General features: G+C 37.7%; 1 protein-coding gene across 2 annotated transcripts in view; it reads left to right on the top strand.

The window, feature by feature from the left end:
• Window positions 1-8726: 8726 nt before the first annotated feature.
• Window positions 8727-20465, top strand: part of CLNK (cytokine dependent hematopoietic cell linker) — a gene marked incomplete at its 5' end in the record, with an annotated part of 64554 nt that continues 52815 nt past the window's right edge. For both annotated transcript variants that reach the window (XM_080387611.1, XM_080387612.1), the window contains 2 exons: window positions 8727-9469; window positions 14089-14137. In XM_080387611.1, coding sequence (XP_080243737.1) covers window positions 14127-14137 — 11 coding nt within the window. The remainder of the gene's footprint in view (window positions 9470-14088; window positions 14138-20465) is intronic.

Below are 20465 nucleotides of genomic sequence, written 5' to 3'. Positions count from 1 at the left end.
AGGATGTGAAAATTCAAAGGCAGTTCAAAGGATGGCCAAAATAATGAACTAAGTGATAGGAAAAATAAGCCCCATGATATGAGACTTAAAGAGCTCAACTTATAAAATAAGTGCTTGATCATCAATACATGAAATAGCTTCTTGATAGTGGGAGGTCTTTGAACCTTGCTGACAATGACATAACAAGATCCAATGACTGGAAATGGAAATTAGTCAACTTGACTTCAAAGTAGCTGAAATTTCACAAAAGATGAAATTTCAGAGAAATGACAGCAATTGAATACTTCAACAACTTAGCTTTACTAACACCTTTAGCCTGTAAAGTGAGATTAGATATATTTCTCCCAAACAGAATTAATTTCTCCTTTGGAAAAAATTCCTTGGCTTGTGATCATGGTATGAAAGGAATAGTAAGGCTGGAGAATCTGGGTCTGAACTCTTCAAACTGAATTAATATCAGTCATGTCTTTTATTTTGAGCCCCAGGGAGACCAAGACTTGCATGCGCATACCCCATATGCTCTGTAGTTCTGCATTGATAAGGATTACAGATTTTGTGCTTTGGGATTTGTGAAAATGCCTGTAAAGAATTGAAAATAACAGGTTTTCCTCAGCACCTTGTCTAGTGCCAAAGGGGCAAGGGTTCTTACCCCCTTCAGAAGCAACAAGAGTTTAGCTATGGGGAAGGATAAGACATGGAGAAGTATGAATCTCTGAGCCTATACAGTATACTTTATAATTAAATAAACAAAAATATTTGAATTTGGTGTAGGGAAATAAATATCCTCTCCAGTGAGAATGGCAGAAACATTCATTTTTCACAATTTCTGACTTAAAAGGAGTAATTCTACTCTCTTCATGTCCTTATCACTGCAGAAAACTCACTATATTGTTAGATGTGGTAAACTTATTTTCCAAGTAATGAAATACATGGTCTTACCTGATGATCTGTAATATCAACAAGATCAAAAAAGATGTCATAGACTACTGGTCTTTGACCTCATTAATTAATTTAAAGTAAATTAATTAAAAGTAATTTTAAAATTTAGAAAACATATTTACCATCTGGACAGTGTAAACAAAGGTGAGATTTATATATAAAATATCTACATATACTTATGCAAAGATTATTAATATGCCTAAATTGAGCAATTTTACTAACATAGCCTTCATTTTCCTTGTGCTATTAAAATATGATCAGATTTCCGTATGTACTATTATTAATCCATTTCTTACCAATTTTTATGTTCCTACTGTATCTAGAAACTCAGAACCCAAACCAAGAAAAAATTTTTGTAATTTCCTGCCTTGGTCCAAATTACTCAGTTATTTCTAAGATGTATTCTAAGGATTATTATAATAATTTACCCATGTAAAAACACCTTTAAATATAATTTAGCTGTGTAAAACCAGTTTTCACCACTTTATGTACAACTCTAGTATTCCAGCACCTAGTCTTTAAAGAAAGTCTGGGACACAGAAATAATATTTGTGTACAGAAATTTTTTTCTACTGTGAAAAAACACCTATACTTCAAAATTTTATGCCATCTAAGTAGTCCCAGAAATCTATAGTTGCTTAGATAAACTGAGATGCAAGTTTTCTGAGTGACTTGTAGGGGCATCTTGTCTGCTGTGACTGTGAGAAATCCCCTCCTTGCAGACTACTCTACAGTCCTCCAAAGTCCCGACTTCACAGCAAAGAATTACAGAGAAATGTGACTTGGACTGAGTTTCTCAGTGTTCCCAGGCTCACGTCTGTGAAGGTGAGAGCTGAGTTGTGTGGCTAGAGCCTGAGATCCTCAGTCAGAGAAGCTCTGTTTAAATGGTACTGCCTAAGGTTGTGGCCTCTGGAGTCACATTAGCCAAATTGCCCGAGAGCTGGGTCACCAGAGTTCCCAGGCTGCCTGCTTCTGAGATCTCTTTCAGGCAGAATGGACCAGTGTTTCCAGAATGCAGTGTTTCCCTTGGAAAATTAGGTACCCAAGGATTTCAGATTCAGAGCTGCCAGTTTTCTTGTGTCAGAGCATCCAGTGTGGGTCTCTCCCACAGCGGCAGAACCACTGTGTAACCCATTGTAATTGCAGTGGAGATTTTGTCTACCTTCTGTTGTATTCACTGATATTTTCTCAAAGGTAAGAGGTTTCAAATGAAACCTTTACCTTAGGGTAACAGGGTTTTTTGATTAAAAAAAAATAATAATTAAAATGTGACTGCTAGTTAACTGAATTCAGAGAGACCAGTGCTTTGGATAAATAGAACGCTATAGAAGGATAAGCACTCTGAAAAATCAGATTTTTGTCACCTTAGAGTGGACTCCCAAAATTAATGGAAGCTTTTTACCTGAATCCATCAGTTGCTCATCACTCATGTTTAGATAATATCATGCCATCACCTCCCAAGGGTGCTGTGAAGATTTATTAGTTAATGTTTATGAAGTACTCAGATACCACAGTGATGATGCCATAAGAAAGTCTGTCAAGACTGCAAAGAAAGTAATTACTTTGTCTTCAAAGCAGGTTTCCAACAACATACAGTAAAACAGTGAAAAAAGAATAAACTGTTTCTGAGCAGATCCCACTAACTAAATGTATTTAGCAAGGCACCTTGATGCTTTTCTTCAATATAAACAAGAAATTACACTGGGAAAAAGGAAATCAGAATAGGTTTGCCTACACAGAAATTACAGCATTACTTAAATTCTGAGGGCTGCCTATTCAGCCTCCACAAAGATCTTGTAGTGCTGAACCTTTGTATAATCTCTCAGAGATTAAAGCACATTGTTAGATGTGTTTTACTATATATATTTATTCAATGTATCACACATCCAGTCATGTGTTTTAATCTCTGTTTACCTAAATGAGAATCTCGCTGCCGTGCTCTACATCAAATGCTCATTCAGCAAGTAGTTTTATAATAACTGAGAGCTTAGTTCTAATAACCTGTTCCAGGATACATGACCAACCACAAAAAATGTAAACTGAAAGAAAAGTACCTATGAAAATCATGAACATATGCAGAGGTCTTCAAGGTTTTTTAACTACAGTGTGAATTTTTACCAAGTTCTGTCTTTCTAAAATTGGTCAACTCCCATTCTAACTGCTTAAATTTATCACCAGTAAAATTTTTAAGTACTTGGTCTTGGGTCAGACTCAAGCACAAGATATGTAAATTTTGTTTAAAATACTCTGCAATTACATTGCAATCATATATCACAGAAGCAGTGCTCAGAATTCAGTTTCAGTCAGACTTATCCTTGCTGAGCAGAACATCAGCTAAGAGTTACTTCTGGTGGAAAACACCTGAACTGGGAATGTGTGCAGGAACCCAACAAGAGGTACTGAATTCTCATAAGACAGGCCAGCTCAGTCCATCAAGCCTTATATTTCACAAAGGAAAAGATAAGTGATCACCTGGTCAATGTTATCCTGTTCTTGGTTCCTGGCTTGTGCTTCCTGCTGAGCTTTGAGCTTAGCATCAACAGAAAATCTGTTACGCTGAGGGAGGACACTGCCTTTTGGACAGGCAGCAAGTCCTGCGTAATTCTTTTTTCTCAACTGCATACCAGGCCAGAAGCCCGTGCTCCTCAGGGTGGCAAAAAGTCATTAGCCAGCTACTGTCAGTTCATCCTCTGAGCTGCACAGGTATAATGCCTAATGAGAGCTGTGTGTCTATGCTGGACAACAATCAGTGCTATATTGGTGGAAAGTTGTATTTATGTCTTCAGTATTTGCTACTGAGGTACACAATGTACTGGTGTGCTGATTTTAACTGCTTGAAAACCCTTCATATGAAACCATTTCAGAGCTTGAATAGGAAGTACAAAATTTTTAAAAAGAAGGGGGGGCGGGGGTAGAAACCATGCTTCTCACCTCTAAAATTTGGAGTCTAGGTCGACTTTGTTTTAGAAAAAAATGAAAAGACAGAATATGACATGTTACTTTAATGCCTGGGGAGTGTGATAGTGACACTGAAACATAGATGAGTGAAAAGATAGAGAACAGCAACTGCCCCAATTGCTCAGTTACTCCTTCATGCCCGAATTAGACATAAGGCACTGAATAAGTTATCTTGTCATATCAGCTGAACTGGAAGAGACAGAAATAAAGTAGGGTGTTTTTTTTAACAGCAGATAAATCAGTAATGCTTTTCTGATCCTTCTGGCAGTCCAACATTAACACCAGGCAGCCATGTGACAGGGTGCATCCTGCTCCCAAAAGCATGTTTACATTGATAGGGAATTTCAAAATATTTCACAAAGGTATCTCTGGGTTTACTTGAAATTTAAAATTAAACCCCTTTTCCCCAAATTCAGGTTTGATCAGAGAGAGATTTATTGTGATGTACATGGACTAACCCAAACACCCTTCTTTCCACAAAGGAATTGATTTCAGCAACTTTTACCCAAGCCCATATTTGACAGCTGTGTTATATAAAAGACCAAGTTGAGTACAAACAACTACCTAAATTGAAAGGAGCTAAGCTGCTAATTATTTGTGGTAATTTTTTAATTAGTATATTCTAGAGGTAGCTGAATTAGAATAAAATATGAATGGAGACTATTTTCATTGTTCAGCAGGCCTGATAAATTTTTATTTCTTAAGCAGTGTTAAAACTTCCATGTGATCTAAGTCAGGCTTCCTGGCAGCACAGTGTGCAGATATTAAATACTGTCTCTCTGGAAAAACAAAACAAAACAAAACCCACACAAATGAGTTAATCAGCTTAATATCAAGGAAAACTTAATTTGTTACCACTCAAATCTTTTATTGCTTGTCTCAGTAAATTTTTGTACCTGACAGACATTTTTCTATATGCAAATACCACACTTCTAGTCAACTTGGAGGAAAGTGGATAACTGTAAGGAAAAGGAGACCACAAATATTCATAAATTTGATGAAAGTATGACGTCCTGGTCCAAAAATGGCAAAATTTATCTTGCCATTAAAAAAAGAATGTACACAATAAAGTGAAACATTTCAGCACTCTAGGGGGATGAGTAGGAAGGATTCATATAGACCTACATTGGAAATTCACATTCTCTCCAGGTTCCCTATACAGAGAATGGAAATCAAGCACTTCAGAGGGCATAAAAAGATGCTGCTCTGAATCATTAAGAAAATCTCAGTTTCTTTGCATTGACCATAGAGCAAGCAGTTGCCTACTTTGATCATCAAGCTTGAGATCTAAAGCTTAGACTGCACAAATGAAAAAGGTTCAACAGAGTTATCAACTGAAACAAATCTAAACACCTCTTTGTACACCAAAATTTCAGTTTTTTCACTTTTCCAGAAATAAGTTACATTTTGACCTGAACCGATGCAAGATTTGTCCTGTTTATTTCCAGTTATCATTCAATCCACCAAAGCAAAACCCAGTGGTTTTCCATGTCTATTGACATAATTTCCTTAACAAACTATATGAAACTACAGTAGCAGTAGTGTACTGCATCCTCACCTGATCAGTAATTAAGCAAAGGTTTCCATAAGCCTTTCCTGGCATTGTGATCTTTTAATTTAGCTTGGAAGAAGAATAAATTTAGATTATAAAGATATGTTCTTTCCTCATTTATATTGGCAGAGTTGATCTATTACTGCAGACTTCGTGACCTTGATAACACATAAACATTTTAATATAGAGATGGCCTCCATTCAAAAAGTAGCAAAGGCACACTGTACACAGAGCTTCCCAGCCAGATAGGCCAGCCTTATTTATATTAGCATAAAATAAAGGATTTACTGCTGTTTAGTTTGGCCTTGTAAGTGACACTGAGAAATAGATAAGGAAAAAAACCCAAGAAGTCAGCAAAATGCATTGTAAATAGAGGGAAGTACTTTACTTTTCAAAGTGGTATTATGAGAAACACTGGGGGAAAAAAATCTATAAGTGAATGAAAAATAACCTTCCTAGAAAGGTTTAAATAGAATTCTGTCATGCTACAGGCAACTTATTATCAATTCAGGGAAGTGAGCCACAATATACACATTCTATGTATGCTAGAAATTCCATTATTATGAATAGAATTTATCCTTAAAAATATCCATCATCACAACATAAACTAGGAAAAAAAGGAATGGATAAATGTTGTGGGAGGCTTTTTAAGACATAGACAATGTCTGCCCTACAGGATCTCCCCTGTAGCATGCAAACAAACTATGTATAAATAATAGATCTTGCCCCACCATTTACTCTTTCCAGCTTTCCTCAGTGCAGGGTTTGGATGTACCCAGGTAAGATGGAAGATTCCTCCTAAGCATCCCTACTCTTCAACGCTTTTTTTAGCCCTTTCACTGACACAGCAAAGGCAACAAGTTTTTATCCCATATAACTCAAAGCTGAGTTTATTCTCAATTCTAATTTCTCTAGATCCCTCTAAATTTTGTCATAAAAGTTGTCTATTTGTATTTACTTTCCCATCACAATTCATCAGCAATCACACACAAAAATAATTATGTTGTTAGAAACTGAGTTTGGCAATTCTGGCATTTCACATGTTGATGGCTACCTGTAGCATTTCACAATGTGAGGAATGTCCCCATGTTGTCATGACTAACAAAATTATTGGTTAAAAAGGAAAATAAATGGTGCAGAAATGAAAGGTAAGTAAAATGCATATCCAAATGTAGGGCTTTTAGTTGTGCATCCAAGAATTACAGGGAATGAACAGAAAAGATACTGTCCTGCAAAACAGAAAAGGCAATGTCCTCCAAAACAGGAAAGGTAACATACAATCTATTCTTCTCTACCTTGTTGAGAAAAATGCTCCATAGTTCAGTAGAGGGCACTTCTACTGGCCCTATTAAGTCTCAGGTCTTCAGTACTGTAGACCTGCAAAAGCAGCTTTACATGGGACAGGAGAGCATCCTCCACAATCCACGAGAACTTGCAGGTCCAAGGAAGCCCAGCATGTGTGTGTGCATTAAGCCTACCCCGCAGGCAGTCTACAGGCTGTGTACCAAGGCAGCCATGCAGATGGAAAGCTTGTGGGGGATGAATCATGCTGTGTTTACATCTGTCCTGGGATGTTGCTTTTTCACAGGCATGATACTGCCATTGAGTCCCTCCACTGTAAATGAGACATTTTCTTACAGTGAACAGCTTGGACGTTAAAGTAGTAATGTACCATTTACTAAAGGCAAAGTAATATTGATGTCAATAATAATGTTAAAAGAACTTTTTCTGAAGAAGAGAGGTTTTGAGGGAACTTAGCAGCTAACCACTTTAAGATGCTGAGAAATTTTCTGAGGAAGTGAGATTTTTCAACTTCCCCTGATTGAAATAGGAGCTCAGTCCTTACAGATTTAAGCTTTTGTCAATGTCCGTTGCTCTGGGATGACACTTACACAAAGAAATTTTGAGACTTTTCACTCCATGGCAGTAACATGTACCTTGCTGTTCAGCCTTAAAAAAGATATACATTTGTCAGAAATACTTTTGTGTGATCCACAAAGTCATAAAGGAAGGTTTGTTTCCTTGGAATGAAATGGTGCTTTTTAAAATGTACCTATGTGAACTATAGTTTGAAAAAGACAAATGTTTGCTTTCAGAAATATCAAAATAAACTATTTTAAATGGCACTTTTTTTTTTTTTTTTCACTTTTTCTTTAGCTGAACTATTCATGGGACCCAGTGGTATACTGAGTCTGTAAGCAGACGTGACTGAAATTATTTTTATCAGTGACTAAAAGAAATAAATTTAGGCAAAGAAAATGCTCTTGTCATAGAGTCATAAGCACAGCACAAGACACAATCCCACCAGAAACTGCCTCACAGCTCCAGAACTTTCTGTTCCATAAAACACGAGCAAGGACAGACTTCTGGAACAAAACCAAAAGTCATGTTAGCATTGCTTCCATTAATTAAACCCTGCTCTGAACAGAAAGCAAGAAGAAAGGATGAGCAGCTGTGGAGGCACTCCTGCAATATGCAGCCAGAAAGGTGTGTCCTGCAATGGACAGTACTAGTGCCATCACACCATTGTTCTTCCTCCACTAAATCTCTTCCGAGGAATTCCTGCAGTCACTCCCCCTCAGCAGGATACCTAGGACTGCCTGTAGCACAGTAAGAAAGAAGAAAACTGAACATGCAGGTTGTTTTAGAAAGCAATCCATAGGATTCATCTTCGTTCTCTAAAAGAACAATGAAAGAGATCAGTAGGACTCCTGTTGACTCCACTTGATGCTAAATAAAGACAGTGTAGTTTTGCAACATATAATTTTAAATTTGTCCATCTGCCATAATGATGGTTCCATACAGCACATGGAATTTTTTTATACACACAGTGTCATAAATGCTATGGCTTCAAATGTTTGCATTAAAAATCCCAAATAAAAACATAACATGTTTTGCAAATACAGCCAAAATACATATTGGGTTTGAGGCCATATGCTGAACTAATTGAGAATTGGGACTACTTCATTTTTAACTGACTTCTTGCATGAAGAGCAGATTTTCAGAAAAAATACTGTTTTTTCCTGAGAAATACAACAAGCCTGCAGCAAGCTATTGTAGGGGGAGTCAGCTTACAACAGAAGACTTTGTTTTGGAAATCCCATTACAAAGATTTATTGGGGCTCTACTGTGAGTGCCCCACGCATGTGAATTTCTAAACTCTCTGAAATGGTGCCATGCTCTTATGCTGGACACCATTCCTCATTGTATACTATGGACAGATGCTTTCAGGATGTACAGCTTTCTCCCATAGCAACTTTTTTTCTTTTTATAAAATTTGGGAATAAATATGAATAAAATCATATTTGGGAATGTATATCTTTTCAGAAATCACATACATATTTTGGTTTTGCATACAGGTCTTCTGTTTTAAGACAAGGAAAAACGTTCTTCATGTTCTACACAGTAGTCCTATACATAGGTACAAAAATCTACTGAAATCCCTTGAAACCATAGTGTAAGAATAAGCACATTGTTCCAGAAATATTAATTTCTTTTGAGAAAGAGATAATGAAAATAGTTAAACATAACTTAAAGTAATTTATAAGCTCTTGGAAAAGCTTGAGAAGATGAGAAAATTTAAAATCAGGAGTAGTAATTATTTTCCTCCATCAAAATTAAGCAGCAGCCTAACAAAAGAAATTAATTTTCTCTATGCCAACATTGGAAACTCCTATTTCTACAGAGACAAGAGTTATTGAATATGGGTTAAGGTACACAAGAGTGAGTATGTTCTCTATCTTATCTTGCTTTGAGGCAGATTCATAGAGAGGAAACACTGGGTATCCACTGGTCAGGGCTAATAGTGCTGATTGGTGCCTGGGCACGTGGTAGCTGTCCACAGGAAACCATCAAAAACCTGCAGAATATTCTTCCACTTGCCCTGTTTCAACTTATCACTACCACTGACCTGGTAGCTTCGCACAGAATTTAGCAAAAGCACACAAAAATTGCTTTACAGAGGAAACCAACTTGGCGTTGTGCTAGTGCTGAACCCACATGCCCTGAAGGAAAGCATCTGTGAGTTGCCCTTGTTTCTTCCTGTGCTTTTCTGCTTTTAAAAGGTTTCTGCTGAAGAAAAGAGTTTTAACCAAGGGGTTATTTTGTGTTCCACAGTCTGCTTTAATTCCAGCAGGTATCTACTATGACTTGAAATGCGGATTGGTGGGAGGCAGGTCTGAGAGATACCCTGTCCCCCCGGGCAGTCTCATGGCATACAGCAAAAGCTCATGTCTGCCTTTTTAAACTATTTACTTCCCTTCTCCTTTAAGCAAATCAATAGACCCTCTACCAAGCAACTGGCCTTTTTTGCCTAATTCCACTGTATGTGTTTTCTGCATTACTAATTCATGTTTCCAGGTAGAAGTAATGTATTAGAACTGCATTGTAAAGTTACACTTAATAAACCCATGCAAATAGTTTCCTAAATAACTGCCTTTACAGAAAACTTTGGCAGCTCCTATTAGAGATATATTTTGTTATTATGAAGCTTTTGGTTGCATTACTGGCAAGAGATGGAATCAAATTAGTGTGCTATTAAAATAAATTGAGCAACATGCTAATTATTGCCAGAAACAAATTAGTGAAACCAGATTGTATTCATTTCAATCAGATAAATAAGTGCTTCCTCCTACATGTGACTATTTGCTGTTGTTGTGAAGACAGACTTTGAAAATAATCTTGACAGTGCCATTTGACAACTGCTTTATACTTGCTGGTAAAATAATTGTTTCAGTTTCTACCACTGTTCCCTCTTGTACTAAATAAAATTGGCCTGGTACTACAAAGCACTTCAAAAGGAGATAGAGCAAGACACTGGCAGCATAAAAATTAAGCTGCCCAACTCAAACAACCTGCACCTTAACTGTAGTCTTACAACTGATTTTCTGAACCAGGAATGTAGTCGTGTCTGCAGCAACTTTTATCCATTTCCATTAAACTTTATTGTGAGAATACAGACGGCCAAATAAGCAAGGATAATTATTGTGAAGTTTACACCATGCCTCTGTAGTGTTGCAGTCTCTGCATGAAGATCTGACTTCCGGTAGACATTTTTAGCTATTTATAGGAATTGATATGAGAGACAGATTAATTATTTACAGAACTGAAACCCAAATTCTTCAGTTCTTCCTCCAGTGGTGCCTGACAAGGAATCTGGCTATGCTGTTGGCTGGATTTTCATATCCGGTTTTCAAAGGTGTCTAAATGATTTAGAAGCTTATCTCCTATTTTCAGAAGCACTTAAGTGCTTGATAACTCACTTTTGATTAGGGAAAAAAGTCATTTTTTTCCGCACTAATGCCATGTAGGTTTTGTTTTGGTTTTCTGTTGGGTTTGGGTTTTGGGGTTTTTTTAGAAAAAATTAAATGCCCTGCAGAACCTGTAGCTTTTCTTCTTACTCAAATAACAATGGCATAAAACCTTAAAGTACTAACTAGAACATGTTGTCTAGCAAGTTCTTCATAGAACAAACTAGCACTAACTATCCACATGAACAGACAGTGACAACAGTGACCTTCTCAGTTCTAAAATGAAACATCTCTGCTCAGCATTTTAAGACACCGGGTCACCCCAAGGATACTGCAGGTTGCTGTGGTTTGCTCCATTGTAAGGTTTGGACAAACAACTCATGAAATTTCCTGCAGAGGCCTGGAATCTGTTTGCATTGCACATCCTTCTTCTGAAAGTAAAAGCCCCAGGAAATGTGCTGCATTTTGTGCAACACAGCTAAAACAAAAGCAAGGATACACGTATTCAAATTCTTTTCCCCTTTCATCTTGAAATTCCATGCAAGTAGCAATATTTGAAAGTTTTTTGTTCTCAGCAAATAGTACTTGGCTGGCTTTTTAACTGTGCTTCATATGTTGAACATAGTTATTTTTTTCAGACAGTACATAAAAGCTAATTCTCGATTTCTCATTATGCTTAGTTATGCTTTTTGCAAACTGTTGGTGGCTGGGGTCTTTTATTTTCCTTGCTTCTTTTTAAATGGAATGGAAGCACCTCATCAGAGCTTAGCTTCTAGGAGAGTAGATTTTTTTGTTTATTTTGACTAAGATGGTGGTCTTAGGACAAGGACGTGACTGGCAAATGCCTCTAAATCAGTTTGCCTGGCAAGGGTCCTCTGCACTGCAGGGTTTTAGCCAAAAGAAACAGACGCTCTCCTTGACTCCTGCACAATGTGCTTCATGTCTCTGTGTCCCTGTGTTTGATGGACAGAGGGAGAAAGGCACTGTAAAACACATTGTTTTGTAAAATGTAAAAACCAAAGCATTTTGGTTGCCTGCAAACCACTTTTGTGGTCCTGCTGAAAGGCAGATACACGGCTACAGTTTGTTGATTGTCTCTTTTAATCCATGGAACTTCTACATTTATGATTTGGACCAAATTTCTAGTCTAAATGATTGAAAAACTTTCTCAATCAATAGCTGACATGTCTGGTAGTTTGACTAACTGTATTTATTACAATAATTTTATTTCCAAAGGCCCCCACATCCACAATAAAGGCAGCCACCCAAATTCAGTAGGTGTAGACTGCCAAAAAAGTGGTTTATCACTACAGTTGTATAGCAGAACTTTGTATAGTCTTATTTCTGTGCTGTGAGTGATTTCCAGCTAGGTTTAGTTACAAGTAATAAAGAGTTATTTTTGTGAATTGGCTGAATAGGATTTGGATGATCAATCAGCCAAGTTCTACTTGGTGCTCCCTAGCATATTTCTCAGTTGAATTTGCTAATTGTTTGGAGCTCTCGCCCTACTTCATCTTACATTCCCTCTACTTACAACTTCAATGTCAATACTCTCCAAGCAAGCCTTGGAAAAATTGTATGGTTTGATTTTTGTTGATGTGAGTTTTCTCTTTTTTCCTCCAATGTAGACCTTATACTTTTGAGCTCCATTCTACACCAAAATGCTTGGAAATGTTCAAAAAGAGAGGGTATTACATAATTCTATGTAATTTTTAAATTCCTAATAATCCCCTCATTTGCAATAGTGCAAGTTACTGGTAATTATTGAAATTATTATAAATCTACAGTTTAGATCATGTTATCTTTGAATATTTTGAAACAAGTTTAACAAGTGCAAATGCCCTGACAGAGAAAATGCGGGCCAAACTTTTTCATAAATGATCTTTTGATCCTATATCTCACATTCAATAGCCAATTTTCAGGTTGCTTTCTTCAGAATATCAAGCTCTTTTCAGGTATCTGAAGCATAACATCCAATATTTAAGGCAGGAAAAACAGTTTTTATTCTCTTGTTCCATGGTAAAAGAAGTCAACACCTTCTGATGAGCTTTTTAAAAAGCAGTCATTCAGACAAAAGCACTGTTTCTTGTGCATCTTTCAGAATTTTAATCCTGTCTTAATTTTAAAAAGTAATTAAGGAACCCATTTTCTCAGTCAGATGTCCATCTGTTTCTGCTGTGACCATTTACTGTAAACCACAAGCCATCGTTGGCTATTTCTGCTGTCACAAACACACTATTGTGATTTCAGATAGAGAGCAATCTGCCATAGAAATCTACCAAGAATTCCACAAACACTGTATAAATATAATCAGTACACAAAAACAGCAGGAGAAAATTAACTGTAGAGAAACAAAACATTTTGGTTCACAACCAATATCACTCAGCTATAGCTAAAATTGGGTTAAGACATTTTAAACTGAACTAAATGTGCACACTCCCTTGTAAACAGAAAACATAATTTTTTTTCTGTGAATTTAAGGCCAATTTAAAATGAAAATGTGAAATAGGGTGAGGATAGTAGAAAGCTCAGAAACAGTTGGTATACACACAGTTGCAAGGCCCTGCCATTTAACAAGTACCTGTACTTTAGAAGACAAGAAGGCTATTTTTCACTCTCACCATGGCTGTTAAGCTGAAAGCAATGGCAGTGGACAGTGATACAGAGTAAATGCAAAAGTTATAAATTCCATTTTTATGTCCAAATTATGCAACTGCTGCGGCTTCTATTAGGAAATATCAGGCAGAGACAAGCAGACAATTGGAAAATTGATGGAATAACCAGCTTAAAAGCCTTGGCAATACAATAGCTGACAACTCAGAAACAGCTTTTAGAATTTTAGATTTCTCCAACTGCAAAACTGAAGTTTTAACAAGTGTGTGTGTGTGTGTGTATATATATATACATACATCTATCTTAATTCCCGCATTTGTGACCAAGGAGTTTCACAGACCCATATTGTTTAGATTTTTCAGAGATCCTTTCCAAAAATTTAAGCTTGTTTGTAAAACTTAAATCTCACTTCACAAATTCTTACATAAATACAAGTCTATATGTACAAATTCCATTACTGACTGCACAGATTGTAATGGTAGAACAATGTATGCATAAATGAAAATTTGTTCACGTACAAATGGAGATATCATTAAGGCCACCTTTAAAAACATGACTATGGTATACACTTTCTGGTGCTGGTCATAGTCATTATCACATCTTCAGACTGAATAACTCCTGTCAAAATTGAAGCATTTTCTCCTCAGAATAGATACCTCAAATTAAGTTCTTTTCTATTTCGCAAAAAGTACTCAGAAAATAACAAAGGGACTACAAAGGCATACATCTAGATTTTTAAGACTCTAAATACACAATATATTTACTTTTTCATCACAGACTCTTTTGAAGATTTGCATTTTCATGAGTCAGGAATCATGAACAAGGAGTAAGTATTGTATCTGCATGTTTGCCAACCTCTCTTTGGCATGCTATACTCTGCTGTATACTCTGCATTTGATTATTGATGCTAATATTACGCCACACTTGTGCTAAAGGTTACATGGCAGTCTCACAACCTTTCCACATCTTCGGTAATCTGTTATTGCCTTCTACTTTTTTCCTTTCTGAAACCACCCTCTCCTGCTTCTCCTAGTTCTCAAATCACTCCTCCAGGATGGTTTCTGAAAGGTGTCCTTAATTCCACTACACTTACCTCTAGTATTCAGCATATAAACCTCATCTGTCTTTCTACCAGAGCATTTCAGATATTTTAAAGAAGACTAAAGACCCATCATCCTGATGCTAGCCATACAATGCTACTACCAGGGTTGATGGGATGCAGGGAGGCAGTGAAGGCATGAACAAATTACACATATGCAACCTCGAGAAGACCTCAAGAGAAAATGAAACCTAAGGATCTCTGATACTTGGGAAAAATAGCTGCAGCGCTCTGGGTTTAGCTTGTAGGAGCCTTTAGTAGTAACATTGTGGATGAGCAACAATGTCTAGGCTTGATTTTGAAGCCAGCTAAAATACACTCCATGCATGGCAAGATCATATAGAGATTTAGTAGCACATCCTTGCAAGGAATGCAAGCTTTCTGAATCTCGTTCTGATGTCCTTCACTGAGAAACACTGCCTCCTGTGTTTTGTTTCAACAGAGATATTTGAAGATAAGTTTTTTCAAAGCAGCTCCAGAGTCATATATTAGTGGCTAGTTCTAATATGTTTTAAATAACCTGGAGCCTATGGGTTCTTCCATGGGTAATAAACAGACTTTAAACAGACTTTAAAGTTATTATTGTGCCATAAATTATCCCTAAAAATATTTATCTTGTGTAAGCATCCAAAGTGAACAACTCGTCTGGGAGATGAAGTCAATAACTCTTCACTTTTTTATGCGGGTTTTTTTTTTTCCCCTTGCTTACTTTTCCGAATGTTTATCTGCCTGTTGCAAAAAATATTAAGACAGAACTGAGAGGCAAAGACTGAAAGGAGCTTCTGTGTTTGTTGAGATATTTTCCCCATAGGAAATCTAGTTCTCTAATAAGGAGACCCATCTTTCTTCTACTATGAGACATCTTGCCTCTTACCCATAGTGAGTATCTGAACTTCTGCTCAGGTTACCTCACTTAAAACACTTACACTGATGTTGCAGCGTTGTACCACTGCAATCTATCTTCATTTTAGGGTGACTTTGCTTCTGGGTAGCATCACAAAATCACTGTCCATTTACTACTCTTACCAATCCCACCGTCTTCTCTTCTGTAGTGAACACCTAACAGCATACAGGCTTCCTGGAAGTGCTATGTGCTGCATCAGGTTCCACAGCACACAGGAAGGAAATACTTAGCACTGACAATTAACTGAGAAACAAAACATTTTGGTTCACAACTAAATTTAACTCAATTTATTCCTTTTGTTGCAGACCAATTAAGTTATAAGGAACGGAGCAACTCAAATGCTGCCAGGAATGTATTTTTTATTTCAAAACATGCCTTAAGGCAATTGAGAGTAATTACTAAAATTGTCAGTGTGAAACATCTCCCCAAACTAGTCTTTAGTTTTAGATCTTTGTGTTTCAGACTTTTCATAGTTTTACCTTCCTTCTCCTGTATATTTCTCCTGCTCTACCCTTTGTCTGTCTTCCCACATTGCCTCTTCTCCATTGGTTTTTCCATGTTTCCTCCAGTGTTCCCAAATGATGGAGGCCACCATATAGGGCCTTCCTTTAAAGACAATTCCATTCCTTTAACAGATCCTCTCATTACTAACATGAAAATGTATTTTCAACAGTTGGAAAGCTCTAATTTGCTGCAATATATAAGTGGACAAATCACAGAATGGTTGAGGCTGGAAGGAACCTCTGGAGATCAACTAGTCCAACCCCCCTGCTCAAGCAGGATCAGCTAGAACAGGTAGCTCAGGGCTGTGTCCTGTTGAGTTCTGAATATCTCCAAGGACAGAGACCCCACATCTCTGGGAAAACTGTGTCAGTGTTTGACCACACTCAGAGTAAAGAAGTTTCTTCTTGTATTTAAATGGAATTTCCTGTATTTTGGTGTGTACTTTTTTCTTGTCTGCATACACTGAGAAGAGCCTGGCTTCCTCTTTACTCTCTCCCATCAGGTATGCATAAACATGTACAAGACACACCCCCAAGTCTTGTGTTTTCTGGACTGGGCAGTCCCAGATCTCTCAGGCTGTCCTGTATAAAAGATGCTTCAGTTCCTTCATCATTTTCATGCCCCTTTACTGAATTCACTCCAACAAGTCCATGTCTGTCTTTTACTAGTAAGCCTGAAGTTCCCTACTCAAGGTGTGGTCTCACCTGTGGTGAGGAGTCACCTTCCTTAATCTCTCTGGCAACACTCCTAAAGCAGCTCAGGATGCAGTTGGCCTTTGTTGCGAGGGCATACTGCTGGCTCATGTTCAACTTGATGTCCACCAGGGCACCCAAGCCTTTCTCTGTCAAGCTGCTTTCCAGCCCCAGAACAGACTGGTGCATGGAGTTGTTCCTCCCCAGGTGCAAGACTCTGCATTTCCCTTTCTTGAGCTTCGTGAGGTTCCTCTCTGCCCATTTCTCCAACCTATTGAAGTCACTCTGAATGGCAGCACACCCAGCTGCTGTAATCAGCCACTCCTCCCAGGTCTGTACCTTCTGAAAATTTGCTGAGGCTGTACTCTACTACATTGTGTGGATCATTAATGAAGATATTAAACAGTATTGGCCCCAATATCAGCCCCTGGGGTATACCACTAATGAATGGCCTCCAACTGGAGTTTGTGCCACTGATCACAACCCTCTAGGCCTGGCTATTCAGCCCGCTTTCAGTCTTCACTGTCTGCTTATCTAATCCAGACACAGCTCCTCTATGAGGATGAATCATACACACATATGCAAATCCTATTATGCTGCAGCTCTTTTTTCCTATTGTTTTCCCACTCTTTTAACAGCATATTAGAAGGGATGTCATCACACCCCATACATACTTTAACCCCTGCTATTCCCAGAGTTGGGCTGGGTGGGTATGTGTGGATGGAGGAATCCACCCTGTGACTAGTGTAGGAGCTGTGCAGTTCAGAGGGCAGTAATAGTTGAGTGTCTAATTTTGCTTCAGGTTTTGAGTTTTGCTAATCAGTAGTTTTCTCCCAGGGACACAACCACATTTTACTTTTTTCATCTGTTGGCAGGATAGAACTGAAATTCACAGGGAACATAAGAAAGCCATGCATTTTCTTAGTTACAGGCTCTGGTTTTGCATGTCACAGAGGCTGCAACAGAAGCCATATTTCAGAAGACATTATTTTCAGCAGCAGCAAGAGGTTATGGTTTGAAAGGGGCAGCAGATGGGGGGTGTGTGTGTAGATTTTTTATTAAGCCATGGCACTCCTTTGTTCAAGCTTAGATCCATCAGTCAGAATCACCTCCCAATGTTTCCACAAAGAGCAGGGGGCCTGCAGCTTCTGCTTACCACCTCAGTAGAAATCATAAGCATCTATGAAAAAGTATTTTCTCTCCATAGAAAATTTCAGTGTCTACTTCATTTTCTGTTGTGGTTATTTTTAGGTACTCCAGCCACCAGAAAAGAGTTACTGCAGAAACATCCTGTGGCTATTAGATCTTGTAAAGAAATAGCTAACTTAGCTTAAACTAGTTTGCTCACTGCTGATAGTAACATACTGATAGCAGCTCACTGCTCAATAAAACGAAGAACCGGAGTATTTACCCCCATGTGCAGGCAAGGCTTGCAGCTCTTAGTTTAAAACTAGCTTTAGTAGATACACCTTGGCTGGAATACCTCTAGTAACTAAATTGAAGATATGCAGTTAGGTTTTACGCATGGGGTATGGGGTTGAATTTGTGGGTGTGTAGGAGCACTAACATAATAACCTAGCACAAATTCATGTTCTGGCAGGTAACTCTGGTCAACTTTACAGTGAAAGAGAAGTTGTATGTATAATAGATAGTATCAGGTCATCCTGTCTGAAGAATGATACCTATGTTCCACTTCCAGAATTTGTTCTTATTCAGATGGGGAAAGGGAGACTTCTTCAATTATCAGTGCTCAAGCTTAGCTTAATGAGAAGACATCATAAATATCTATTTTCTGAGCTATCACAAAACACACAATGCATATTTTAAGGGGGTTAGACTTTCATGAGGCACTGGACCTAGGAGCAAGAAAGGGTAAATTTGATTTAAAAAATTAAGGATAGTTCCTGAGGTCTTCCCAGGTTTATCAGATATATACTTTGCTATAGCTTTTAAAAATGTCAAGTACATAGCTAATCAGCTCTCCATCCTAGCTTAACTACCTTTTTGAGACTGACTGATTAGTGGCAGGAATCATCCAATGTGAGTCTATCATTCTGAAGGTGTTTAAAAAAGCAAAAATTCAAAAATTATGATAATGTATGAATTTGGAACATGACGCACAGCATTCTGTACATACAGAAATTCAGTAATCACTGAATGAACTACTGCAGTCCCTAGATCTGCTGGCACTAAAGCACATGTCTGTGGACCTGACCAGTATATTTGTGGAAAAAACCCATGTGTATAAAGACACTTAGCACTTGTTTTATCAGAGTTATAGTCAATAAAACTATATAAAACACATGAGATGCACATGCTTTTCTCTCTTATCATAAGGAAAATAATGCCATTTATTCTAACTTAGAAATCAATGTGAAATAAACACCTGCAAATCCATGAGCTTAAAATGTGTTAAAGTCAACAGTTTCTTTCATCCTTAAACAAAGGCATTCCCTAAATCTCTCAAAACCTTGCCACAGTCAGTCCGCTAGCCCAAAAAGCAAAGGCATAACCCAGTATTCCTGATAATTTTAACTAAGACCATGGAGGAGAATAATGTCTGATATGGTACTGTCTTTGTACATCATAAAATAACATCAAAGAAACAACCTTTGTGGTTCACCCTTTGACATACTGTCACCCAGCGAGTGCAGTATAGAAATCGGGTTAACACAGAGTTTGTGGAACAGTGCACTCATCTTCTTTTCTGTTTATTTCATTTTCTTACAAAGCTGACCAGAGGGAAAGAACTATTAAGTACTACTATTATCCTCTTCAAGGTCTTATAACAGCCATGCAATGTACCTCTTTAAAAAAAGTATTTTTTAAATGAACAAGTTGCCCTCGAGGATGAAGACTTGTGAAACCTCCTGTGCTAGACAAAACTACCACTTTCGGTTTCAGCTATGTCCCCTGCTGCGACTGCTCTTTTGAAGTGCTCGCAGGTAGGGGCAGCTCAGCAGGGAAAGTCCTGCTGTTTTAAACCAAGAAGCCTGAACCTGGAGAGCTTACTTTCTGTTTGTTCTGGAAAAATTCATGCTGAGCTGCAGGCAAAGTCAGTCAAATAGGAGCGTGACAGGTACATTAGAAATATTGCAGTTGATTAAATGACATTTTGCATAGGAAAAAGGTTCAAATTTAAGATAAAGTCTTTGCATCTAGCCGTAACATAGCTATAAACTGAATTTTAACCTGTTTTAAGGCCAATGGCTTACCTTTGCTATGAGAGTGGGTTCTTAACCACACCTGAGACTGCAGATGCTGTAGTATCACCTCTGAAGCAGATACAGAGATGCGTCTCTATGTTGAGAAGCAAGTCTTTAAGTCAAGTTCCAACTAAGCTATAGCAAATTTAAAACCAGTGTTTTAAGACAGTGGGTTTCTTTGTCTGCAGAGAGGAGCTTCAACCCCAGCTGTGAGGGCTTCAAAGGCATAGAGCCACAGCTCAAACTAGAGCTAGAAATAAGATGCTAGCTTCAACACCCACTAGGTTTTATGATTCAGTTTTCCAGCATCGGTTTTATGAATGTACACATTTTAATAAATTAGAAGTCATCTGTAACACTAATACGCAATTTTAAATATAGCTACACTCTAAAGTATTATTTAGATGAAGTAGATGTTTTAGCACTTCTGAATTATTTACATTTGTCAGAGGCTTTCCTTTCCAAAGGACTACAAATATACCTCCTGTAGTTTTGTAAGGTGCTGAAAGTAGCATTTGCCTTTATTAGCATGTCAGGTAGAACTGTTCCTGTGATCAATCAAGGCCTCTGAGATATTTATACAGTATACTGAGGAATGACTTCACAACCTAGCCAAGTACAGTGTTCATTGCAAAAAAGGCCAGTGCTACTACATGGAGAGACAACATTATTCCCCAGATGTTGTTCAGAAATAAGCAAAACACTTTAAGCACACAGCTTGGCATTTGAAGGGAGAACTTAGAGCAAGA

The sequence above is a fragment of the Falco punctatus genome, assembly GCF_963210335.1.
Source record: "Falco punctatus genome assembly, chromosome: 1".
Lineage (NCBI taxonomy): Eukaryota > Metazoa > Chordata > Aves > Falconiformes > Falconidae > Falco > Falco punctatus.
This window is presented reverse-complemented; position numbering and strand designations above follow the sequence as displayed.